The sequence below is a fragment of the Camarhynchus parvulus genome, chromosome 1 (genome assembly GCF_901933205.1).
Source record: "Camarhynchus parvulus chromosome 1, STF_HiC, whole genome shotgun sequence".
Classification (NCBI taxonomy): Eukaryota; Metazoa; Chordata; class Aves; order Passeriformes; family Thraupidae; genus Camarhynchus; species Camarhynchus parvulus.
In genome coordinates this window covers 16,997,829-17,024,824 of record NC_044571.1, presented here as the reverse complement: position 1 = coordinate 17,024,824, position 26,996 = coordinate 16,997,829, and the positions used below count along the sequence as shown (strand labels likewise).

The window sequence follows — 26,996 nt, the reverse complement described above, 5'->3', positions numbered from 1 at the left end:
GTGGCACCAGCTTCCCTTTGGCACTGCTTACTCCATGCTTTGGTGTTTGCTGCCAGGAATGTGTCTACTCCTAGGAAGTGCTGAGGCCTTCCTAAAACGTTTTCAGAGTGAAGACTGAACCTTTCAGAGCCTGTGTGTTGTTACAGAGCCTTGATCACTTAGACTTCAGATAGTGGATAAAGGAAATCTCTGTCAGGCTTCCTGGCTTTAAGTGACCTCTGTTAGCTCTCCCAAAAGGGTGATTACATGGCCCCTTGACAGATGAAGCACCTATAAGCATTTGGCTGTGATGCTTTTTGTGATTTTGCTGTAAACAGCAGTATTTGTGGCCACAGCTTACCTGGAATATGATAGGGAAAATGTGAATTGTTTTTGAAGAACGATGGACAAAATTGTTCTTCAATGATGTCATGTAGGGCTTGGCTGAACTATAAGTGAAGAATTGCTCCCCAACCCCCCACAAGTTTTTGCTGATTCTGTTTAGGATCTGGAAATTAAGTTGGATTGTAATAGGTTTCAGAACTAGTACTAGCTTTGGTGAACAAAACTTGTTACATCTAGATGTCAAAATGGTTGGTAAGTGACCAGCACAGTTCTCTTCTCCTTGTTAACAATTACACTTGCACACAACCACATTTTCTCTTCATTTAAATCTGTGCACCAAAAATCCTGTTATTAAGTGCTACTCTCCCATTGAGATTTGTTATGGAAGAGACAGTTTATAACACTACATCTATCAAAGACAGCACATCATCAACTCTTATGTTGGTTATTTGCAATTCATTGGCATGGTCATATCTGTGGCCACACATCTAAAACGTATCCTTTGATTCCCACACTTTGTAAGGAAAGCAATTATGCAAGGCTGTTGTTCATCATTTGCAGGATGTGTAAAATGCACCATAAATTAGTTCTGAATTGAAAGAGTGACTTGAATCATAAGCTTTATTTTTATTAAGCTATACTTCTTTCAAACCTAGCATCTTCATGCAGTAAAAAACCACCATCTCCTGCATCCTCAATTGTATGTGCTGCATCATGCTTCAAATTGCATGTATATTTATAAGGAATTATATTCACTTGTTAATTTTAGCTTGAAGACAGGTATGCTGATATATTATTCTGCAAAGAATTAGCTGGCTTGCTGTTGCTTCTTTCTCTTATACATTATGCAGAAGTGATGGATGTTCTTAGCATAACTCAGCAAGTAGGTGTAGGTATTACTGTGAATGACCATCTCAGTCAGAAAATTTTGTAGGGTAAAACAAGTTTGCACAAAACCTCAAAATTGGCCATTGGAAAAGCAAAATAGTAGCCTCAGCAGTTACTGTACTCTAACATATTTGCTATCATTGCATAGTCCCAGTAGCCTGTTTGGAATAATGCATAATTTTCTTAAAACATGTTTATAGAAAAGCACACTTCATTTTAATTCACTCAGAATTTCTTGAATATTGACCATGTTTATTTTCCCCAGTGCTCATCCAATATTTCTTCTTATTTACCCAGCAATTATCATCTCCCCAGTATCAATCACACCTAACCAATATCCTGCTGTCACAAAAGACCTTGAGCTATAGTTGTGTCTTGGACATGTTCTCTGTGACATGCAGGTTGGGATTTGTCTAATGACAGCACGTCTCTGATAGTTCACCTCTAAATAGCTGTGACTGTGTTTTATCCTGATGTGCAACATCTGTGTGCTGCACAGCCATGTGCAATTGGCAGCTCTTGCTTTGCATTGAATAAAGAGCTTTTATGGCAATGTCAGCACTTAGGAGAAAGCATGACTCACTGGATTATATCCCGCGTTGTAGACAATTACTCCTCTTGCACCTTCTAGGTGGCATTGCTCCCACCACTGGGATGCTGCAGTGGGAACTCATGAGCTGCAGGGTTTGGGTAACTACCACTGTTTGTTACACTTTCAGCTGACTGCTGTAGATTGTATTGAATTTCAAGCTGCAAATGAGAGGAAATCCTATAACAGTCTTGTGGACTCCTTCAGTATTCAGGAATATAGAGTGTTTTACCTTTGAAGTGGAAAATGTTTATTCTGTAAGAAACAAACCAAGCTTGTTCTCATATAACAAGTCTCTCCTTCACCTCCTAAAGTAGCACTGCACTGAGCTAAGACTAATCCAACCCTGCTAAACACTTTTTTTGTTTCTTGCATGGACATGGCAATATTCCCTCAACAACTGGTCTTGCTGAACTATTTCTGTGCTCTGTGACATTTATTTAGCATTTTCTATGGACTTTTTTTAATAATTCCATGTAGAATAGCAGGTAGATTATTTGAGAAATAGATATCAATGTTTATAACTGGCTTGGTACGCTTTTATTAATTTTGCACAGAGTACTGAAACTGGTTGAATTACAGAAGAACAGGGGAATAGTAGTTTTTAACATGTCATCTTATGAAACAGTGCTGCAATATGTGCTCTTTTGCATGCTTTATATTTCCAATATGTGTTTTCATTTTTTAATCTGCTGTAGCTCTGCAGCCTCTGGCCTGGACAGGTTATTGCCCATATGTGGAGTTGCAGACCTCTAGGGATATTAAAAGAAATGGCAGAGAATATTTTGGTCAGCAGAAAATACTTTGGCTTTTTGATAGATGTAGCAGATATGCAGATTTTTACAACAAACAACCTATTTTCCTAGAAGTACAAATGCTTAAATTAATGCCAACAGGGAGATTTTCAATGAAATGGAAGGAGAATTCTGACTTCTGAAGCTTCCAGCACTTGGCTTAATGAAGTTCCTTGTTGCTTGTTGCCTTGGCTTTCCTCTTTGTGATCTTGGAGGAACTTGGGGAGCACGAATTGGGAGTTCCAAGTTTGTGTCTGGGTCACGGGAATCAGAGGAGACTGTAATCCAGACACTGCTGTTTTCAGTTATATGAAAGGAGTTGAGGCAAACTGCTGCTCTCAATGATGTGCCGAAGCACAGGAAAGTCTCAGCCTTTCATGCCAAAGAAGGTGAAAGGGAGTTGTTTATTATAATCCATTTCCTCTTCAACTTCCACTCTAGGGCTTAAAAGCCTCTGTGAGTATTCAGTGAAGGAAAGTGATCTCTGCTCTTGCCTTCTAATCTTCGGGAATGCCTCTCCCCACCTGAGCTGCCTGGCCTTCTTTTTCAGAGACTTCTCTGAGGTCACCATATGGTTTCTCTCTGTATTCTTAACTCTTACTCTTTTGAGATTTGAAGCAATTAATAATGGCATTATCTTCAAGGTTAAGGATATCTCAGAGGTGAATCCACTGAGACAGGAACCATGCCAAGCTGTTTCAGCTCACTGATCCTGTTTTTGTGGTAATGAAGGTTTTTGTTTGTGCTGTTTGATTTACTCAGTCATTATGGCAGAACAGCCTCACATGCAGTCTTTGGAAGCTCTAGAGATCTTGATTTTTATATTGTCTTCTTTCCAAGGGTTTGAAATACCAAGAACCACAGTCCTGCACAGAGTGTGCATTAATGGACAGGTGTCACATCAGACATCTATGTAGCTTTTTGCTTTGGGAGGCGGAGGCTGGGGCCAGAGGAACTGTGGATTCACAGCCTGGCATCGTGTAAGGGAAGAAGGAAGAGGCAGACACATCTGCTGGGACCAGGTTGGTGCCTGTTTACATTTCTGCAGTCAGTTCTAAAATTGGTGGGTACCCAAGTAAATAAACTTTGCTGTTGTTTCTGCTAGTTGCTTGCTGGCGACTTGGCTGAAGTGGTTTAGCCGCACGTTCAGAAATGAGAGAAACAGGAACAGTGGCACGACCCTATCGTGCCAGTACTTAACACATTCTTATATTCCCTGTGACCAGTTCAATGCTGCTAAAGCCATCTTGCTAAACATTTCAGAGGATAATTTTATGAACAGTTTAAGCCAGTGTAAGACCACAATAATATTAGCTGGTTTCCTTTCTTGCTCACCGCTCTTCTGCTCTGCCCAGTGCTAACATTCACGAGGTCTGTGGGGAGCTGAATCAGATCCCCAGGGTAGTTGACTTTTGGTTTTTTTGCAGAGTTGATTTTCAGCCAGATGATCAGGCTGAGCATACTCATTGCATGTCTTCCTGATTTTAAGCTTAGCACCAAGGGGAGGACATGGCCATGGGCAAGAGCAGGGATGGTTCATTCAGGTTCTGGTTTCAGATTAGCTTGTGCCAGTTGTGAGACTGCACCACGGGCCATGCAAGTCAATAACTGTAGCACTTGACTGCTGGTTCAGTGCCAAGTCTGAAGTGTTCAGTTCTGTGAACCACCCAGCTAAGAGTATTGTCTCTGTGCCACTTGTCTGTCTTCTGCAGATGTAGAACCTCAGAAAGAAGGTGAAAACTCCATTCACACGCTTTCATTTGCTGACATGGGAGGAAAGCTTTAAAAGTCCTACTTAGTTACTGGTATAAGCAGGATATATAATTAGGACTTTGGTGGGAGACAACTGAACTAAATATGAGTACAGGAACTCACATTGTCATGGGACACCATTGAGACCTTATTTGACATATATTTAAAATATTCTTCAAAGAGGTTTCTTTAAAGGAAAAGGGTTTTAACAAAATTGCTGCTTTGCTGAGAGGCAGCACAACTGGATCAAATTAAATAAAACCTGAATTTTAAAAGCATCTTGTGATTTGAGATACTGCAGAGAGCCTCTTTAAAAGGTATCTGAGAATAAGCATCCATCAACTGAGAAAATCCCTTGCACTAGGGGCTTTAGAAAAATCTACTCTTTCATATTTTAACTATTACTCCATACAGCTGGAAATCTAATGTAAACAGGGCCTAAGCAACTTGGCCAAAGTAATTTAGGAAATCAGAACTGCTGACTGCTAGTACTAGCTCAGGTTTCTAGCCCCATGCCCAGAATGCTAACATTTAGCTTTATTGGTTTGTTTTTCCATGATTCTCTGCTGTGAGGTACAGTGGGGGAAGAGTGGATAAGATAACATCTCTGCCCTGTTTCTTAGGAAGGACCTGTTTTCTTGCTGAAGCTTAGGGAGACAAGTATAGATTACATGATAACATATTTCTATGTGAAAAGTCATTTTTGGCTCTGTCTTACTTTAAAAACCATTGCACATGGGAGGGTAAGGAGGGCGTGAATAACCTCATTTCTTGATGGAGGAGTGACACAGATGCAGTAGGTTGGATGGCAGAATGGCTCTGTTATTAGTGATGTGTTACTGTAACATCTCCATGCCACAGGCACAGGGCAGCACCTCATTCTGTCAGAGCTCTGCAGACACTGAGGGGAGATGCCAGTCACTGACCTGAAGATCAGTCCTTCTCTTGGATTCTGAGAACAACACAGTTGGATACAGGAAGACGGGGCAGTGCAAGGTGGCAATTATTGGTGAGCAAAATAAGCAGTTCTCATGGTTGCAACCTCCCTGGCAGCAAAGGAAATATAGAAAGAGAATTGAAATTTGAATTTGAAAGAGACACAGTGTGGCTTTGTGAATACTTAGGGAAGAAATAAGCAAGTAAGAAAAAGGGATAGATAACTTTTCAGATAAAACCAGGTTGGTTTTTTTTTTGTTTTTAATTTGGTTACCTCTCAAAGGAGTTGTTTTAGAACCCTTATGGCAAATCTTGTGGGGTTAATATTAACATTTTAGTCTGGACCAGGAGTAAACTTGGAATCAAATCTTGTGATTGCCCCCACTTAGTGCACTTCGGTTTACACTGCAGACAGAGCACTGGTCACTGAATCCTTCTTGAGAGAAATTAAATCAGAAATATCTCCCATCTGCCAATGAGGGGGTCAGATGTACAGAACCAGACAAAAGAAAATCTAAAATTATTAATACCCCCATAAAATATATTTAGCATGGAGTCAAGGTCCTCAAAAACAATTTTTTTTACTCTACAGATCCACTTTTACTCATGGTACTATTTGCTATTGTTAGACATAAAGTACCTTGTTTCTTTGATATTTTTTGTTGAAAGGAATATAGCTTTTTGGTAGACTTTCAAGTGCTCTTTGCATATATTTCTTAAACATGTTGGTATCTGATCATCTGTAATGCCTCAGTGGCATTTCCTTAGGTAGCATTATGTGCTCTGTTTAGTATTTGCAGCGAAATTGCACCAATTTCAGAACAAAGTTTCTGAATTCTCAGTAAGCATCTTGTAAGCTAAAATGATGTACTAAAGGTAAATCTCAAATGCCTACTCAGCATTTTGGCAGTGGCACATATGGAAACACACAGTTAAAGATACTGAAGGTCAGAAATTATGTCTCAGGGGATTTTGACTTGAAATGTGAGAGTTTTTAAAAATATGTTACAGGTGTTAACAGAACATTTGGAAACACTTTTCTCTCTTTCCCATGTGTGGCCATGGAGTCATTCATCAGTCTCTTCTCTCCACTTACTTGGCTCAGCAGTGGAAATATCTAGGGGCAGTATACTGTTGATCTTATATGTGTTTTATTAAGGCCTAGCATGCTTTCAGATCCCACAGAAGAGTTCAGAAGAGAAATATTCTGGTAACATGTGGAACACAAGAAATTGAAGTGGGCTGAAATGTGGAAACACTCCCCAGTCTCCATACACCTAGAGAAAGAGAAGGGAAGAATTTACCACAGGTTGTTAAGGGGCAAAGTAGCACATTCTCACAAGCAGCCACAGGGAAAAGGAGGGCCCCAGGGAAGTGAAACCTGGTTCTTCCCTCAGACTTTTCCTTGGACTGGTACAGCTACCCACAGCCTCTCCTGTAGTGAGGCACTTGTGTCTCTTAAGGCTTAAGTGTGTAGGAGATGGTGGTCAGAGAGTGTGGACACAGAGGAATCCCAGTTTCATTGGGGCAGAACTGCTACAAGAATTAAGGATAATAAATTCCCCCCCTTTCAGCACAAATCCCAGACACATTTATTTAACAAAGCTTTTGTAATACAGTACAGATAAGCAGCAACATGGACATTTAGTAGCAAGGGGGAAAAAAAGGTAATGCCAAAATGGAAAGCACAGAACCCACCTCCTAAGAAGGGATAATAGAATATTAAACCCCATGTTACAAGAGTCAGGTAACACTTGTAATTCATTCTTAAGACTCAAAAGTGCCATGAAGACAATAAAGCTATTTTAATATAATAGAATCCTTGAAATACATTGTATTTAAGTACCATTTTTCTAAGTAACTGGTAATGGCATTTATGTGTTGCTCACATAACAATGCAAAATTGGGTCTGTGTAAAGACCTGTTCTGAGTGGGGTAAGACAGCATGTAATAATATGCCATGATGCCTGGGTTTTTTTCAGACATCAGCTTGCCCTTCATTTTTCTGGGATAACAGCAGCCTAACAGGAAGCCTGAAGAAGTGCCAAAGTAGCTACGGTCTCAGAGGAAAGTGAGAAATCAGCTGCTGCCACTGAAATCCTGCAAATGTTGGGCAACAGAACTGGTTTGGGAGTTGGTGCCATACAGGAAGTCAAAGCTTTATTCAGGATTCTAATTTATTTGTGTTTAGAATGCAGCAGGACCTTGATAATGCCTACTAAGTGATCTTTCAGCATAAGACACAGACTACCAATGGGTCTTTGACCCTTTCTGCTAACGGGATCATGTTCACTTCAGAAATTCTTACTAGCATAGAGAACTTGTGTTAAAAGAGGACAAAAACCAAACATTTTTTGGCATAGGTGTTGCTGACAAGCAAAAAGAAAAGCAAAATAAGAAACTCCATGAAAATTAATGAACATACTGCATAGCAACTAACATTTGGCTTATTGCATAGAGTAATGCTGAAATAAGCAGAGGGCTTACAGCATTCTACAAACTAATTTTCTCATGGGTAAGTGAGGGCTGGAAGCACCATATATCTGTGCCATCAGCTGGGTGAAGGCATGTCTAACAAAGCTTTACACCAGCAAGTGCTGTGGAGTTCTGTGCAAGTGGGCTATTGGCTGTATTTCTATACTTTTTTGATGGCAGCAAATATCTGGGTTTGTGTGTATGCGCACATTGCTTTGCACCAAAATTGTAATTTTCTCCCCAAAACAAAGCAGATATGGAAAAAACAAGCAAAGGAATGTGGAAAAAACCCATCACAGCTAAAACATGCTGTTTCTTGTGATGTCCTGTTTGTTTGCTGAAGGGTGAACTGTGAGAGAATTTCTGGGCCATTTTGCTCTATACAGCTATAAGACAATAGTATCTGCACTGACCACTCCAGTTCAGGATAGTGATTTGGAAGTGACAGAGTTACGAGAGCCAACTCTTTCTCTGCATAAGCAATCATGCTATATATTTCTATCCAAACTTGTCCAATTTCACTTTCAAAACCATTAACTAAGTTTGACTTGCTGTATATATATTGGAGAATTCCATTTGCCCACAATTTCTCAAATCAGGAATTTCTCAAGGAAGTGTTGTGAGAACAGAATGAGAATTTCTGATCCATTCAGCTCAAGACAAGAGCATGTCCCCAGCAAAGTATTACATAACTGGAGATACATAGTCCTAATAGGTTGTTAGTGCAACAAAAGACAGTACAAGACCATAGGTGAGTAGAACATGATTTTAATTTACAATTCCCTAAGTAAGTTGATTTACCCACTCACACTCTCGTGCCCACATACTTGCAAGCACAAAGAAATGTGCATGCCTGACCAGTTTTGCCAGGATCACCTGTATGCCATGGAAGGCAGCAGCAAATAGCTTTCAGGTCCTCACTACATTTCTTGGGTTCCTCTCTATAAGTGACAACAAATGGGTTTGGACAGGTTTTTAAACTCTCTAGGTGTCAACTGTTATTATGGGACAGTATTTTCACTGAACAACCTTGTTTATTTTATCCTCCATAAATATTCAATAAAGTTGCTGCCTGTTCTGTTTGCTTCTTCATTGCACATATCTTTATGACTATGGTCTGTCTCAATGCTGAGATAACAGGGAGAGGAATGGCTCTTCCACTGTGCTGCAGCTTTGCTGCTTTGCTCTGTTGTTCTTCCAGTGCTATTGTGGATTTCCACCCAGACCAATTCCAGTGTTTCTGTTACCCAGCTTTATACACTGTAATGGCAAAAAAAGCTTTTCCACCTTTTGCTGTTAAGAAACTTGTAGTACATCTGAGCATACTTGGCTGAGGATCCAAGGCTATGGCCCCAGAAAACTTTGAGCAGCATGCCAGATTTGCTCTCAAGTGCATTACCTCAAGGGACATCATTTGAGTGTAACTAATTATCACTCTGCAGTGAAGTCAACTGAACATCTTTTTACATGCCTGGATACCTGCCTTTGACCCCAGGCTACTACTCCTGCTTTCTAACCAGTATTCCTCCTAATATCCCAAAGAAAATGGTGAGTGGGTGTCTCACAGCTTATACGAAAATGCAAAGCTTATATGAAGAAATTAAACTTTTTATTGTCAAAACAGAAACTCCCCCTCCCCCCAAACCAAACATTCAAACTCAGTTCTTTCAGCAGGTCACTCAGGGTACAAAATGATGACTAATGTAAGCCTTGCAAATACATATTTTAAGCTGTTTCTTCTTGCTGCATACATTCAGGGGTGCAGATGTGCTGTGTCAGGTCAGCTGCAGAATAAAATGGAACCTTTCATACATTTTCCCAAGTTCTCCATTTTTAGTGCACGTGAAAAAAAATTTGATAAAGACCTTTTAAAATCTATACTTCATTATTTTCTCCTAAGATTAGGCACACTAGGGTTTGACACTTTTTCAGTTATTACCGGTTATTGGCGATTTCAAACTGGCATTCATTGTCTCTGAAAATAAAGAGTATTCAGTTCAAATTGCAATAAATTTTAGTCACAAGACAGGAATTGCCAATATAAGAGATTTACCTCTGAAAGATATCCTGATGGAAAATGTTTTGTCACCTGGAATATGGGATTTGTTATCCTGGCTTGAATCAGTCTAGTGGAGCTCTGTATCAACAAATGCATCTAGCCAAATAATGAGGACTGTGGAGCCAAAGGAGTAGTTTTTCTTTTATGATTCTTAGAAAGGTTTGGTTTATTTGACTAGATTTATTTAAGTGGCTTGCAAGCAATTAGGAGTCACTAAAATTACACAGCACTTTAAAAATGTTTGTGCAGTAACTAACTCAGTGACCAGCTGCAGAGTTTAACTCTGCATTTATTCCCTTTGGTTTTGCAGAATTGTAGCTTAGGTCTTGGAAACACATTCAGTGAAGAAATAGCTGCAACAATATAAATTGTTATTGACCAACTCTGTGTTGTTCTCCTGCCAGAGGTGAACACAGTCACATTTTCAATGTCCTCCCTTTTGGAATCAGTAGAGCAAAATGGTCCTTCAGCCACTTTACTATGAAATCTACTAGTTTAGTAACAGAACCCAAATTACTGTGAGAGGCAGTTGATCCTGAGCTGCTAGATTTCATATGATATTGGCTTAGAATCACATAAATGTTACTTGTAAGAGATTTGGAAAATGTAACTGGGTCTGGGCAGTGAGGAGAATAAGGATTGGCAGCATCTTAAATCACTGCAACTGCTTCTAAAATGAAAAACCACACAAGCCTTGGAATTCTAATCTGCCATCACGGTAATTTCTGTACCACAGCTTTTTGTCATCCTTTACAAACTCCTTGGAAATGGTGATAAGGATGTTCAGAATAGAGATGATGCTCACTTACATCAGTTCCAGAAGTATGGTCATTAGTCATTCAGGAGATAATTTACTGAAGAGTTTATTTTTTTGCCATATGAAAAAGGAGATATTATTTGACTTTTGCCTTGAAATGCAGCTTTCAAAATACTGAATTAGAAAGTCTGCATGAAGAATGAAAGGCTAGAAGTTCACTGATTCTAAAATTTAACAGATTTTTGTCCCTAAATTGTCAGTTGTCCTCAATGAGAGGTAAAAGAATGTGTAAAGTTCTTATTAGAATTTAATAAATTGTAATTGCTAGCATGCTAGGGCTATGAAACATTTTCACAGAAATGCAAGTAGGAGCAAAAAGAGTACCAGACTAAAGAAGCTTGGAGGTTCAGTGAAAAAATGAGGCGCTCTGTTTCCCATTCAGCACTGTTTATGCACAGCACAAAGCCACAGAAAACTCAGGAGGAAAACTCTGAAAAGACTAGCAGTTATCTTCCACTGTATTTTTAGCACGGGATCATAGCCAGACAGCATCACTCAGCAGCCTCCCATAGAGTTCCTTGGTTCAGCCAGACAATCTGAAAGCCCAAGGAATGACTTTGCACTTGTGCTTGTACCAAGCAAGCTGCAGGAGGCTTTCCATCCTTGCTTAGCACAGTCAGTGGTACTAAGAGCTGTATTTGTCAACAGCTTTGTATTGCTCTCAGTATCATGCCAGTTATCCTTGCTCCTGAGGTTTCTGCTGGCAGCACTGTCCATACTAATGCTGCTAACAGCACTGCAGCTGAATCACTGAGAACAAAATTCTTCACAGTGCACCAAACTCAGGCTGACTCAAAATAGCAGTGATGCACTGTCATCAAAAAGTACCTGCAAGTAGAAGAGCTCTCATTAAAGCTGGTCAAAACCTTCCCAGTGGGATCAGCTCTGCTTCTTGTATCTAGCTAGGGTAGGCAGTAAATTTATCTTTTTCATACAGTGGTTTTCTCTAGAATGCTGCAGCTATTTGCAGTGTTCACAAATACACACAGCTGAGGGTGGAAATGTGAAAAAAACATTAGTGGGAGATTTTTAGTGATGCTGTAGTCAGAGTACTCACCTTTCCTTCACCAGCTGTGGGGTCACAGTCAGGTCACAGATCTCATGGCATCTCTTCCCTAAGGCAAAGACAAAGGTATAGCCTAAGTAGATGTACTGAAGGTAGCTTGAGACTAGCTAAAGAGACAATAGGAGATGATACACATAGGTCAATAAAGGCTCCAAAGCCCATTTAAAAATCCAGGTAAACATTCAGTGTGCTGGCCACCCTGAGATGCTGCAGCATCTTTCTCCAAAGCACCTGCCCATAAGTTCACTCTGGAGTGTCTCTGCAGGCTGCAGTCACATACTGATTGCACTATGGACACATCCTCGGTACTTCTAGTGGTAAAGCTCTCTACATGGGGTGACTGGAAATCAGAATGTATTTCTTAACATGGATTTTTTTTTCCTCTGCCCAGGGGACTCTACAAACACAAGATTATTCTCAAATGGCGTGTGGAATAACAGTGTTTTTTCCTGCATTAGTATATTCAACTTTCCTAGTGAGTGATACACTAACATGAAAAACCATTCCTAATTCTGTAGTAGTAGTTGTGCACACATGGAATCCCTCTGAAGAACTAGCTTGTAAATTCTCCCTCTTTTTTACTCCAGTCTTGTTTGCAGGTTCCCTGGTTGGAAGGAGGTAGTTCACTGTTATTTCTAGAGCAGCTCCCCAAAACATTTTAAATACCTTGATATGGCTTCCTCCACATATTTCCCTCTTGAGGCACCCTGGCTGAAGGCCTGTGCCTCTTCTGCTGGTAATTCAGTATCTTCTTTGCTGTAAGCCCTGTCCCAGCTTTTCTGTCTGTGCAATTTATTAAATGCAATGTTTAGTACTGATTAAGACATTTGCCTGCTCCCTCACACCTGCCAACAGTAACATTTACATGCTGTGTGAGATTTAGGGGCTTGCTTGAAAGCTGAGATGTTACTGGATCTGAGCAGGCAGGTATTTCAGAGGAGAGCTGCAGGCTCTAGCCTTGCTTCAGATCCCTGCAGCCTTCTCTACTAACAGAGAAAGATTCCAGGCTTCCATCCACATCCTGTGGCAGCCAGTGCCAGATTGGCACTCCCGCTCTGCAGCAATTAACCAAAGTGGCATCTCTTATGATGCTGCCAGTGAGACAGCACAAGGATGCTAAGTGCCTGCAGCTTATCGCCTGCCTCAGGTGTGTTTGTCAGAAGAATGCCAAGGATCTGGCTAGATCCTAACAAAACCATGCTCCAGCAGGTGCTTGCAACCCACAGATAAGGTGCAGAACCACCCCAGGACACTGGCCCTGCTGAGCCAGCTCTGGGGGGAACCCCAGGCACCCCTCAGGAACATTTAGGAAGCGTCCAGCATCACCTCATACTAAAAAATGGATAAAACACCTTGTATGCTGCAGTATGCAATTTTAGCCATATGTATGAATAGGCATAATCTGTTCTTTTTCACTGGCCACAAGCATTTGTAATCTATAAACCTGCTGATTTTTTTTTTTTACTTTGCAGTATTTTCCAGAGTACTGAACTCAAGTGATTTTTATATTGAAATTATTTAAAGGGTAAATGTAAACAAAAAGTCAAAAAAATTATATTGACAATAAATTCCACCTTGCTGTCAATCATCATTCTCTGGGGTCTCAAATGGAAACAACACTGCCTTCCTCCCCAGACCCTCTCGCTGCCCTTGACAGGAGGCAATTTTATTTAATGAAGACACCCATACTTGAGTATAAAGGTGTCAAGTGAATTATTCATGAGCTCCTTTGTCTCCAAAGCATTCCAGCTGCTTCATTTCATTGTAAAATTGTAAAAGAAAATTAAAGTTTTTTTGTGAAAGTGCAGCTGTTGCTTTGAAAAGCATCTGTTTGCCGACTATTACTGGGAGGCAGTAACATCCTCAGCTTTTGCTGTTAAGTAGCAGACGTAAAAGACCAACAGAATTGGGCAAACAGATGACACCGGAGAGAAACGAGCACAACTGATAACATCAGCACTGGGAGGAAATCAATATTCAGATATTTTTAGGTGCTTCATGTTCAGCAATTAATATCTTGAGCAGTATTGAAAAAAGGGAAGAAGCTGAGCTTTTTTTCCCCTCTGTATTCCCTTTTCTCTTAACATATGACTGTTCCTTACTGTGAGGAATTTTGTTACAGACCAGCCCTGTCATTAGTGCAGTAGCTTGATAGGGATCTTTAGTCCTGAGGAAACCAATACAGTCAGCAGGGCCATAGGTAAACACAACAGTCTGAATTTCATCTGAGTTCAGAGCTGAGATCCACATGGGCTCATTCAATTACAGAATAGAATTCCCTTCAGCAGCCGCGGGCCTTATTCTTACCTCACTGGCTACATAGTTACTTAAATTTGCACAGATGTGTAAAAGTGTTTCAAAAGAAAAGATAATTTTTTTTCTTGGTGATATTTTAGTACTGTGGAAGTAGAAGCAAGCTGTATTATGAAATTATTGCTAAAAATTCACCATACTCTTAGAAGTCAGACCAGACTGCAATATCTGTGCCTGTGAATATTTGTACAGAGTAAGGCCACATCCTCCACATTGCAGATAATCTGGTAAATGCCATCACTATTTAGCAAGTATGGCTGAAAATTAAGAAACTTATTTTACCTTTTACTTTTCAGACATTGTGCCCATAAAAGGCTAAAAATAACATTGTGTAGGCTTCTTGCTTGTGATATTTCCTAATTGTGAGGCACTTTATTTCTTAAATTTTTTTTGTAAGATGTTTTATCCAGAACAATCCTAATGCAATGACATCTATCATCAGATATAATTTTCAGTTATCAAACCAAGTAACATTTAAAAATGTGATCATAATCTTAAAGGTTCGAACATAAAGATAAGAAAATATATATTCATAAAAAATTACTCTCTTCACTGTGGAAGTAGATTTCAATTACTCTTAATTAATTCTAGTTCTGCTGAGATTGGTATCTGGTTTAATATAGCTGCCTTGCCAAGTGCATGCTACTTTCTTCCTCCTGAGCATAAAGATTTTTCTCAGTATTCATTTAGCAGATAACATAGGGTTTGGCTAATAGCTGCTGTGGCAGCTATAGTGCTTTCTCTCCCTGTAGCACAGAAAGCTGAATTTCACAGATGATCCAGAGAAGCTCCAAGCAAGTGCTTTTGGAATTTGAGCAATACATATCTGGCCAGGACAGAACTTCAAGAAAGGCAAGAGGGATCAACAAGCTGATTCTTTGCCATCGGTAACCACTGAACTGCAGAAAGCAAGAAAAAAGCCCTGAAAGTTCTACTAAGGAATTAGAAAATATTTCAATAATGTTATGAGATTGCCATGCACTGGCTTGAGTGACTGCTGCAAATAAAACCTAATGCTGACATCGTCAAGCCTTCAGAAGAGAAGAACTTTTTTGAGTAAAAAAGTTGGTTGGTTTGGCTTGATTTTTTTTTTAACATTAGGAATGCTGATAATTAAATTACTTTCCATTTTCATATCTCGGATACGTTTTCTCAGGATAAGATAATTGGATCTTTCTGAATCTATAAGATCAAAGATTACTAGAGCTGACATTAAAAAAATCTAGAAAGGAGAATCTGTCCTTCTTGCAGACTTCAGCATCTATAATATCTGTCACAGGGTTTTGATTTGTAACTACTGCAAGCAGCAGACTCTCTGAACATCTGTTCACTGAATGTCCCAGAAGGACTGGTTTTCTATTGCGAATTTCAAGCATCTCTGATATTACCCTGCAATACCATAATCTTTTCTCTCCTTGCTGAAATGTTTTTAATGAGGATATCTCAGAAAAAATATACTTGTCTGAAAGCTGATAATTGCCTATATGTTTTTTTAATTCCTACACATTTTTTAAATATTGAAGGATTTTGCAGAACTTACAGCCAGTCATTCTGCTTAGCTATTCCTTTTAGCTTTCCCTTTTGTTTGTATTTAATTTTCTTTCCATGACATTTCTTATAACTGGAAAAGTTGTTTGACTTTTTAGATGATGACTTTCATTTACGTGCCTGCTCAGGATGCACTGTTCCATGAAAGCCTCAATGAAAATTCACTAAAATAGAAAATCCTACTGAGGTCAGGCCTCATCTGGCATGGTCATTTTTTCCAAATCTATTATAGTGATATCTATCTTACAGTAAATTTTTAGACCATTAACCAGCACATGCTTAATTTAGCAGCTGTGTCCAGTCCTGTGCAAATTCAGTATTCTTTTATGGATTTTAAAGGTAAGCATGTACAAAAAGATCTTGCTCTCAGGGTACAGGATTACCTGACTGTGTTTGGGTACCAAGAGTTAGCACCAGAAACACTCAGTTATGCTACAAAGCACAGTAAAATTTCCCTCCCCCTGCAATTCCCCCCATCCCATATCCTGTTTTTACTGTAAATATTCATACTTTATGAAATTATTCATATTGGTTTATTCCAATATTGATAGTTAATAAGTACAATACTGACAGTATAAATATAACATTGACAGCTGCTCTTTTCTAGAAATAAGTAGACTCTTCTGTAACTATATAAGAACATACATTTAATAAAACTGTATCTTATTTACCTTGAAAGACAAAAAAAAAAAAAACACCAAAAAAACCCACAAAACCAAAACTTAGCAAAAAACCCCCACAACCCTCCCACCAAAAAACCAAATCCCCCAAAAACCAAACCCCCCAAAAACCAAAACCAAAAAAACTCAAATTAGGATATCTGAACAATTCTTACTCCCTCAAATTAACTACAATGTTCATTAAATTATAACCAACACATAAGAAATATTCCTCCCTTTAAATATGCACAGTTTTAGAGAAGTCAAGTCTTGCCAAATGTTTATTCTTTAAACTAAGTGCAAAGTACAACAGTGTTCAGAAATACAACTGTTCAAAAATGATTGTCTGCTTGCTAGTACATATTCACTACAAACCCAGGGATTCCAGGAGCAGGGGCTTTGCTTTTGAGCCATCCTAGTTTGAAATGCTTCATCTGTGGCTTCAGCAGATCCCTTTGAGGTTTCTGCAAGGCTACAAGACACAGACACTTTTAATAGCTTGATAAAGCAAAACCACCAGACATCCATGGAAGTTTTATTGTAGAATGGCAATCTTTTGTAAAACCTTTTGTCTCTAGCTATGCTTTTTCAGGACAGAACTAGTCCTGAATTTCACTGCACTGTTCCTGCACCTGAACAGAAGGGATTGAAATATTAATTATGAGCAGAATTGGAATGGTATTGTAGGAAATATTTGTAAACATCTAACTGACCAAGCACGAGAGAGTAGCTACACATGCTGTGGCCCAATTCCAATTGTTTTTCTAATATTAGAGCCAGGAGCAGTTGATGTACCACACCCAGAGTAGTAAACAGGAAAGGCTGCATCTATTGCTTTGTCCTGCAGCGCTTGATGACAAGGGGAGACACAGAATATGTCCAGGAGGATCCATGCATGCAAATCTGAGCTCTTCAGTGGTAATGCTTAGACAGGAGGCAGGCTGAACCAGTGAAGAGAGCTTAAACTCTGCCTATGCAGAGATGTCTTTCTTTTCTTTCCCCTTTTTTTTCTTTTCTTTTTTTTTATTTGATCCCCTTCACCCTTTCAGAACATCTCAATGCCCAATAATCTCACAAGAGATTGCCTATATCTCACAGGAGATTGCCTGTATCTCACAAGACTGCAGTATGATTGGAAAATGTTTCCTTTTACTACTACTCAAGAATCTGCAGGGCTGCACAGCAAATGTAGCAAAGGTAGGAGCAGTACCACCCTTTTCTGAGTCTCACTGAGGTACACTCCTCAGTCACAAGACTAATTTCTCTTTTTTGCACACACCTTTCTTTACCATGATGAAATTCAATATCTCATCTCTGTACTGAATAATAATATGTCAGCTGTCAACTGCCTGAAATTTTTACACTGAAAAAATGATGTATGACAAAGCAAATAGTACTCTAACAATATTTAGTCTTTGCCAATCAAATACTGGCAATATGAACACATGTAACTAAAAAGATATGATTTTTATAATAGCTGACATGATATTGGCTCAATAGCACAAAACGTGTATATGCACAGACTAGCCTTTATTTCAGGCCTGCTTCTATTCCTATTTTAAATTGTGGCTTTAGATACCTCAATATCAAATCTATGGAAGACTTTAAATATATTGCAAAGAATAGAAGCCATTTCTTTTCTCACATTGCTGGAAATTAAGAATACTTTCAGTAAAGCTGGTCCAGAGCTAAGAAGCAAGCTGGCAGTACCCTGTGAAGAGTGGGTCAGCCACCTCTATTCCCTCCTGGAGTCTGCAAGCAGGAGACATAGTTTGAAGAGGGATTTGAGGAGACCATCTTCCTCTAAGCTGTGAGAGGCTCCCAGGGGAAAGCTGTTCCTGTCACCGTGCCATAAACCATTTGTGTTCTGTCTTCACTGTGGCCCAGGTCAAGATGTGTAATCCATGTGGGACCTCTTGTGTTCAACGCTGCAGCTCAGCCTTCCACATGGGAGAGCGGCACTGAATTACCTCTGTGCTACCTTCCCCTGCTTGCTGGCTGCTGACCATGAACAGGCTGGTGATGTTTGGGCTGGCAGGGACATTGAGAGGCCAGCTATGGTCTGTGTTATTTTTCCTGTGTATCTCCTGTTTGTGGCCTCAGGGGCTCTGACTGTCCCTGTTGTGGGAAGGCTTTACTAGAAAACAAGAAGATCTTCTCCTGTGCTGCTGAGAAAAAAAGCCTAATCCAAACTAACACCACTCAGGTCTCTCAGGTTTCTTATCTTTGAAAACAATATCCCAAGTATCTGTTGTGAACTTAGAAGGGAGGGAGAAGGGAAAGGAGGCTCCTACATGACAGTGTCAGTGTGGTTCTGCAGCCAGGCTGTGGCTGGCACATCTCAGAGCTGTTCCACCCACCCATCCATGCTCCTGAGCCCTGCCCCACTGCCCTGCCCAGATCCCACAAACCCCACCTTGCGAGAGCTCCTGAGGAGGAGTGAGGCTGGGCCATGGCGCTGTGGGTGAGGGAGATGCAGCTCTGGCTGCTGGGGAATATGAACTGCTGTGGCTTTCTCCATCTTGGCACGTGGGATTTGGGAGCTGGAGCTGCTATCACATTGCAGCACTGGCTGCTGTTACCGTGCCTTTGGCATAAAGAGCCACGCAGGGACAGTACAACCCTTCTCAGGCTGATGCTGAATGAAAAGCTTTGCCATGTGCAGGTTACAAGCTCTACAGCACAGTGCACACTCCTGCTGAAAGGGCATCCCACGATACTTTCTGCAGCTGCAATGGCACTGTTGTACCTGGTTTTGGTCTGGGAAAATGAGTCATAAATAGAATTTATTGTTGGTTTATCTCCACTGTCTGTACTAACAGCAGAAGCCAGAGTGAATTGCAGCAGATTTGTTTGTGGTTTATATTGAGTTCATGAATTAACTGAAGGACAAGATGGACCACTTGCTACGCTAAAATGTAACCAGGAAAATGGCATAAGGGCATATCCTATTTGCCCGAAAGGGAACATATTTAGGTCAAAACTACATAGGAAACTTGAGACTGCAGTAGTAGCACTGAAAACCCTTTATGGTCAATAGGTTATTTGATAACTGAACACTTATTAGAATTTGTTTCCAATTCTGAAGGCAAAATTTTGAGCAGCACATTAGCTGCAGGACACATAGATGAGTAAATGTACAGTGATTTTTTTTTTTACTTGTTATTTCTTCAAATGGAAAATATGCATTTTGTTTTGCATTAACGGCTTCATTGCAGTGTCTAATGTCTCTGTGCCTTTCTGTGATTATTTTTCAGTTAGGAGTGTGGTTACGAGCAACAGATAGTTAAAAGAAACAAGCAATGGTACATGAGCTGCCACACAAAGCACTAAGAGATTTACTTTAATTATCATCTGTGCTTTATAATGGCCCCTTCTGCCTAACATGTGTTGCTCTCCTTGTCCATGAGAATAAAGTTAACTTTCAGAATATATTGCAAGTTGTACATTTTATCTTGTGTGTATGGGAGAAGACATTAACAAGTTCTTATTTACTTTATTTATTTACTTTCTTTTCTTTCTTTTTTTTTTTTTTTCTGTGTAGGACTTCTGGGATTACATAGATATTTTCCCCTGGCAGCATTTCTTGGTTCAGGCATTCAAGTGTCTGATGATAGGACCTTTAGGAATGATCACCCTGCAAAGTAAGGTTTGGTGTGTTCTCGGTGAAACCTGGTGTTTGAATTGTGGCTGAAGGCTTTGTGAATTTCCTAAGTTGAAGGACAAATGATAGAGGAACAACATGTTCTAGTGCTTGGTTTGTTGAGCGACCTTTTGCTTCTGCAGAATATAAAAGTAAGTGGATATTTCAAAACTAAAACAAACATGCACCTAAATTGTTTTTCAATTTCACATGAAGCCATTATTTTAAAAGAAGTAAACTGGAGGCACTGTGGTGGAAATCAATGGAAATGTGGCTGTACTTTCCTGAAAAGCACTGTACTTTTTTGACCTTGCTCTTACAAAGACGTGTGCATGGGTTTTGCCTTCTGCAACTAAAGCTCATACTGTATGCATTAATCTTCATAAAAGGACTTTATAAAAAGACACTCTAAACACAACTAGTTGTAATATCATTTTAAGCTACAAAGCTTTCCTGGAACCAAGAAACTTTACATACCAGTAAATCAAAACAATTCAAGTATTTATTGTTTGCTAGAAAAAATAATGTCAGTTATGTAAACTGGATAGAAATTTGACTTATGAAAGTATGGCTTAGATCTGTGTGTGGTCCTCTTTCCCTCCTTGTCTCCTCTCCTCCCAACTAATTAATATATGGATATTTATAAAATATTTTGTGACAGAAACTCTAATTCTCCATTATGTACTCAGTTGCTTACAGAAAACAAACAACCTGCCAGGAATTGCATCTTCCACAATGTGAAATTTATGATGTCATCTAATTTTTGAAAACAATGAGTTGGTCAGAGTAGAAAACAGTTACTATTTCTTAGTCTTTTTCATGCATTAAAGGTGTTAACAAGCTGGACAATAGGGAATCAAATTGTACAGTTCATTAAGCATTTCTCCTGTTTTTCTTAGAAACAGGATCTCCATGTAAGTAACAATGCAAAGAAGAATATGAGTATTTGCATGCTGAATCTATACACTAAACAGCAGGCCTGTCAAGTATATTCCAAGCATGTCTGATACCAAGGTCAGGAAACATGCCCCACCAGTTGCTTGCCATCAAAGTCTTCTTTGATTTTGCAAAGAAAGTAAATAAAAAGAATTGTTATGAGGAAAAATGGGTGAGATTCACTTGAGCTGGTTTGGGAAAAGCTAAATCACAGTTTTCCAGCCAACCATTTGTATGAGTTTCCAAAGCTTTACTTGGCGATATATGGAGTGTTTCCATTGTCAGCTGGAATGCAAATCTCAAGCCTTTTGGGCCAGGACAAGTCTGACATGATCTCAACCCTAAGACTTGTGAAATAACACACAAATTTGAGTGACTAGTGTTTGGTTGTACTGCTCAAAAAAAAAAAAAAATTCCCAGGATCTCCTAAATACCAAAATATTGGGAGAATTTTTTTACTGGAGGTTATGTTTTATGTCATGACAATTTATACCAATTTATATCCTGAACAAAAATATACCTATCATCCACATTACTGTTATTTCCATTAGCACACCTTTGGTAGTATTTGTTTTGGTTGGTTTTTTTTTTTTTATTACGACCTCTGTCTCCCTCCCACACGTGATCACACAATTGTTTGCAGGACTGCTGCTGGCTGACTTCAGAGTAAGTAATTGCATTACTAGTTGGGTGGGGAGGGAAGGAGGACCACACACAGATCTAAGCCATAGTTTGATAAGTCAGATTTCAATTCAGTTTACATTACTGACTATTTTTTCCAGCAAAAAATAACTACTTGGATTGTTCAGATTCTGATACCGACATGCAGCATTTCTTAGTTGTAGGGAAGCTTTGTGACCTGTAGTGATGTCACAACTTCCATGTAAACAGGAAGGCTGAATATCTCTTCCTATGATACTTGTATGGCTTTTGTTATCATTAAGTGCCTCTTAGTCTGAACTAATGTACCCTCACAAAAACTTTGAGGCACACAAAGGCCATAAATGTCATTGCACTGGACTGCACAGAAAGTGGCTCTGGCACATGGGGTGGGTTGGAACTCCCCATAAGGAGTGGGTGCAGCGAGTAAATTGGTGTGGTTGGCACTGCTGAGTGCAGAACACCTGCAGGGAGCAGGCAGACACCAGAGCACCCACCCCCTGTATTCCCCAAAAGGGGAGCAGGGGTGGTCAGCTCATACCAGGTGCACCTCTGGGCTCACACGTACCTTGCAGGCACAAGAGGCATGGAGCTCCCTGCCTCCCCCTCAGCTTAGGGTGGTTCTCTTCTTTCACATCCTGGAGACAACATGTTGGAGATAACAACACTGGGGTAGACTGGTTGTGAACACAGCCACTGTGTAACTTCTGATGAGAGTGGGCTGTACGGAGAGAGGAATGCAAGTTTTAAAGGTCAAGGAAGAAGAGAAAAATGTCCAAAGGAGAAAAAAAAGCAGCTGTGTGTGTTGGCAGTAAGAGGTGTGGCTGGTGAAACAGACTATTGTGTTCTCGACAGTGTGTGTTTCCAAAATCTTCCTGCCAGGTTACACCTTAGAAAAACTTTGAAGCATTGGCTAATACATCAACCAAGATCAAAAGCTGTCTGCTAGAGTGTTGGCAAAGGGTGTACTCATTATGATGAGACATCACAAGTATTGAGCTGGTCAGTTACAAAGGAGCATTTTCAGGCACAGAAAAATGTGCAATTAGCACAAACTATTCACAGTGTTTTCTTTTGCTTGTCAGGATACAATCTCTCCTGTTCAAGTTCACGTGGAAGCCAGCTGTTCTTCCATAAGCTGGGTTGAAAGATATTTTATCATGAGAGTCATATAGTTAAATATGGGAATAGTTAGGTATGGTCCTACATCCTCTCCACATGGCTGGCACCATTTCCTCAGAGCAGTACCTTGTACCTGGCTGGAGATACAGGAAAAGGCCAGTGACATCTCAGGACTGTCCAGGTGATGTTTCTTGCAGTCAGGAGGTCATTCACTCTTTGCTCTGCAGAGCCTTCTAAAGAGGACTTGCTTAATTTTTTTGAGCTACTACAGGTATTTGTCACTTTAAGTTGGGCTACAAGATTCAGTTGCTGAAATAGTCTTGCCCTCCTGCATAACAATATGTTTTAAAATGAGAAAATACCATGACAATCTCTGTCCCTAAAAGAGAAAAGATTTCTCCATAAAACTCCATCCTTAAACGCATTTTTCAATTATTCACCAGCTAATAGTTGTATCTAACAACGCATTCAGCTTTCCACACATTGAGAAGGCAGGAACAAATCTTCAGTTTGGATTAGAGGAATTAAGAGTTTGCATGCTTTGTGCAAGTGAGAAGGAGGCACAGATATGTGATGTGAAGATGATAAAAGTAGCTTAAAAAAGATTTTAAAAAGAGGTAACAATGTTTGGTTAACAAGAACAGAAGTGACAAGCTAGTAATTTTATTTTTGGCTTTACAGACCATAAATTGAATTATTTTTTAGTAAAAATGTTATGTAAGATTATTACATTTGGATTTCATATTTTTTCTGAATTAATAGTAAAGAAGCATATAAAAATTAAACTACACTGACTTCCCAAATGTTTTGCATTTAGGAACACAGGTAACAACGCTGGCCTGACATTGCTAATGGTACAGGATGGAAACAAACAGCAGGCAGTCTGATTCCTCCTTGGGCCAGGCCATGTCTATGCACCAAAGCTGCTGTGAAGAGAACTTGTTGACTCCTCTGTGGGTCACAGGTATTTACAAGGATCACCTTGTAAATATCTGTGATTAGCTTATTCCTTGAAATTCCCTAAAGAACTTCTGGGAAGAAAGGCTGCAGAAAACAGTATGAGACACACAACCAACCTCCTGGCTGAGACGTCCCCAGCCCTCCCACCTCGCTGCTGACCTGCCTGACTTTTGAGGTGTTGCTCGACCCGTAAAGGGAACATTTACAGTGCCACTGCTGACAAAGGAATAATAAAGAGGAATCTCATCTCCACGAACAAGGGGTTCTTTGCCCTTCACGTTAAAGCAAAAACTAGCGAGAGAACACGGTGAGATGCTTCTCTCTCAAACCGTCATGGCTAATCGATTAGGACTCACTGCAGGGTATCGAATGATGCCATTTCTTTTCTGTGGTGCCCACGAGGCACGTTCAGGAGCAGGTGGTACTTTGAAAACGCTCCTGGTGAGGGATGTCCCGTCCCTGGCAGTGCTCAAGGCCACGCTGGATGGGGCATTGAGCAGCCTGGTCCAGCGGGAGGTGTCCCTGCCCACGGCAGGGAGGTGGGAACGCGGCGTTCTTTAAGGTCCCTTCCAATCCAAGCCGTTCCGTGATTCTAGGATCTTGGGAGAAGACGTGCGCCGCGGAGCGCCGTGAGGGCCGTCCCGCAGCGGGGCAGGAGCGGGAGGGCGGCAGCGCGGGCGGCAGCCGGAGGGCCCGCGGGAGGGCAGAGGCGGGGCCGGCCGGGGCACTGCGGAGCCGGCGCGGCGCTCACCGGGCGGGGGACTGCACCTTCGCCGCCGCAGCGCGGCGCCGCCCCTCGGCCCCGCCACACCTCCCGCCCCACCGCCCGTCCCCCGGCCGTCCCCCTGCTCCCCGGCGGCGCGGCGCCCGCTGCCCGCCCGAGCGGCTCTGCCTGCGCCGCCCCGCCATGGAGCAGGGGCCGGCGGGGGGCTCCGGCCCCGCTGCTGCCGCCGCCGCCGCCGCCGCCGGCACCGGGGGTCTGCTGCTGCCCCTGAGCGAGACCGAGCAGCAGCGCTACTCCGAGCTCTTCTCGCGGTGCTGCCCGCCCCCAGAGGCGGCCGCCGGGGGGAGCAGCGTGGGCGAGCTGTTCCGGGCCTCCCAGCTGCCCCCGGACACGCTGCACCAGGTGGGTCCGGGGCTCTCCGGTCCGGCTCCCTCCGGAGCTGCGGGGCGCCGGCGGTTTGGGGGGTGCGGGACGGGACCCGCTCCCGCAGCCCTTCGGGAGAGGGGCTGGCGCTGCCCTCGCCGGGAAGTTGGGGGCTGCGGGCGGGCCGGTGCCCTGCGCTGCCCGTGGAGCTGGGACGAGGCACAGCCCTGTCGGCGGCGGGGCAGAGCGGAGCGGGGCCGGTCCCGCTCCGTAGCGGCGGTGCTGGGGCTGCTCCGTGCCTGCCTGCCTCCTCCAGATAGGCGCTGGCAGTGCCGGTGCAGCGCTCCGCGGTTCTGAGGGGTTCTGAGGGCCGGCCGTGCCCCTCGGTGCCACCCTGTGCCAGGCTGCGCTCCCGCGGGCTCCGGGCGGGCTCTCCCTGTCAGGTCGGTAGTGCCGTCGCCTTTCTCAAAAAGGCCCCGAAAGTCATAAAAGCAGTTGTATGAAAGGACGTGCCATGTGCTAAATTTCTGGTTTACCACTGAGGGTTTTTTCCTAAATGTTGTTTCAGTAGATAAAAAGTCCGCGGGTAAAGTGATGTTGCGGTGTTTTATGTCAGTTCTCGAGCGCGAGTACAAGGTGCGAAGCGTGGTGCTCTCCCCCGTCAGAGCAGCAGAACCCCAAAGTGGTCCCCAACAGGGGCGGTGGGACAGAGCCCTCCTGCTTTTTGAGGAAAAGCTTGTCCGGGGTGGCAGAAAGCTTGTGCCAGCCAGTTTCCAGGAACAGGGAGGAACCGGACTTGGGTCTTCTCCACCTGCGGATTAGTAATTTAACTAACACACTGTAGTTACCTCTTACTTCCTGAACAGAGGTAGGAGACTCCTGATTGTTTATTTATTTATTAATTTAACTTTTATTTCCAGGAATTTTGTTCTTCAATAGCTTTTACTGATCAAGTGGGAAAAAGTTACGATGCAATGGAGGTCGTGTACCTAGGCACTGCCCAAAGGTACTGAGCTCTGCTGCTGTCCTGATAGCTGGCAGCTCATCTCATAATGGGTTATATAAATTCGTATTGCACAGGGGATTCTGAATGGAAATTGTGGTGTTTCAAGGATATTTTTCTTCCTATTTGTGCTCTTTACCAGATAAGTTAAACAAAAATCTTACCAAGCACTATATTACTGCCTTGTATTGAGCCACAGTGTGACCTTGGTCTTGCAGGTGAATGGAGTAGTGAAAGTAGAGATTTTGCATAGATACAGCATCAGGAGTGTTCTTCCTCTTTCCTCTTTTTGCAAAGAGGAAGAACAGGACATTTGATTTCAAATAAAAAGGCTTATCTAAACAGCCACTTAATTTTTCAAAGAAGTATGGAAAAAAACTCATATTTTAGCTATGTCGTTCCTTACCCTATAATTTAAGTGAAATTTATCGTTGTGTTATTATCATAGTTTGTTTTCAGGGTCATTTCGGTACTAATGTGTGATTTAAGCCTGGAAATGATGAGGTATTGATTTTGGTTTTGTTTTGGGGGGTTTTGTTTTTGGATTTGTTTGTTGGTTGGTTTTGACATTCAGGGATTTTTTTAAACTATTTTAGATTATTTCCAGGTATATTTATGCTGTGGTGAGAACATTACTGGCAAAGAAGCCTGTAATTGGCTTCAGGAATATTCAGATAATAAGGCCTGTGGGAGCTGGGTCTGTTTTTCTTTTTCCTTCCTGCCCTCCCCCTCTTGTTTATAGGGCACTAATCACAGTGGCATTCTGCTCTACTGCTGGTGTGCCTGTCCTCAGAACCCACCCCTGTCATGTATTCTTACATTTACTGAGACTTCAGGAAAAATGAATTAATGGAATTAGTTAAAAAGAATAAATTGCAAATGGGGATGTTTTAATAGGGAAAATCCCACAATGTTATTTGAGATATTTTTCTGATGTTTTGTCTTACTATATTCCAAAAATGCAATTTAATATTTTCCCATTTAAAAATCCTACCGTTCTATCATTTAGGGGAGCAATACACAGAGATTCCTGGTATACATTTTCTGCTAGTATAGGGAACACCTATTTTAGGCCAAGACAGCTCATTTGGGTTAAGATAACATGCTTTCTTTGAAATAATTTTTGAGTATGAAAAATTTTTGGGGTTTTTTAATGCTTTTTCAAATCCCCATCTGTCACTTTTACTGCTTTGTATACAGGCAGCATCCCTACTGACTGACTGAGAAATGGTCATGCTGACTTTATTCATGTCAGAAATGGGGAGATTTGGTTTGGAAACCAGTTCTGGATTTCTACTAAGCACAGTCCAGAAGGTACTTAACACAATTCTCTGGCCTTGCATGGGCTATTGCAAGAGACAGTTA

The 26,996-nt window shown here is 41.3% G+C and overlaps 1 protein-coding gene across 1 annotated transcript in view; it reads left to right on the top strand.

The window, feature by feature from the left end:
• The first annotated feature begins 24,430 nt into the window (after nucleotides 1-24,430).
• REPS2 (RALBP1 associated Eps domain containing 2) overlaps nucleotides 24,431-26,996 on the top strand; it is a 95,467-nt gene continuing 92,901 nt past the window's right edge. Inside the window, 1 exon segment of the mRNA XM_030943335.1 lies at nucleotides 24,431-24,667. Within this exon segment, the coding sequence (XP_030799195.1) occupies nucleotides 24,449-24,667 (219 nt within the window). The 5' untranslated portion in view covers nucleotides 24,431-24,448.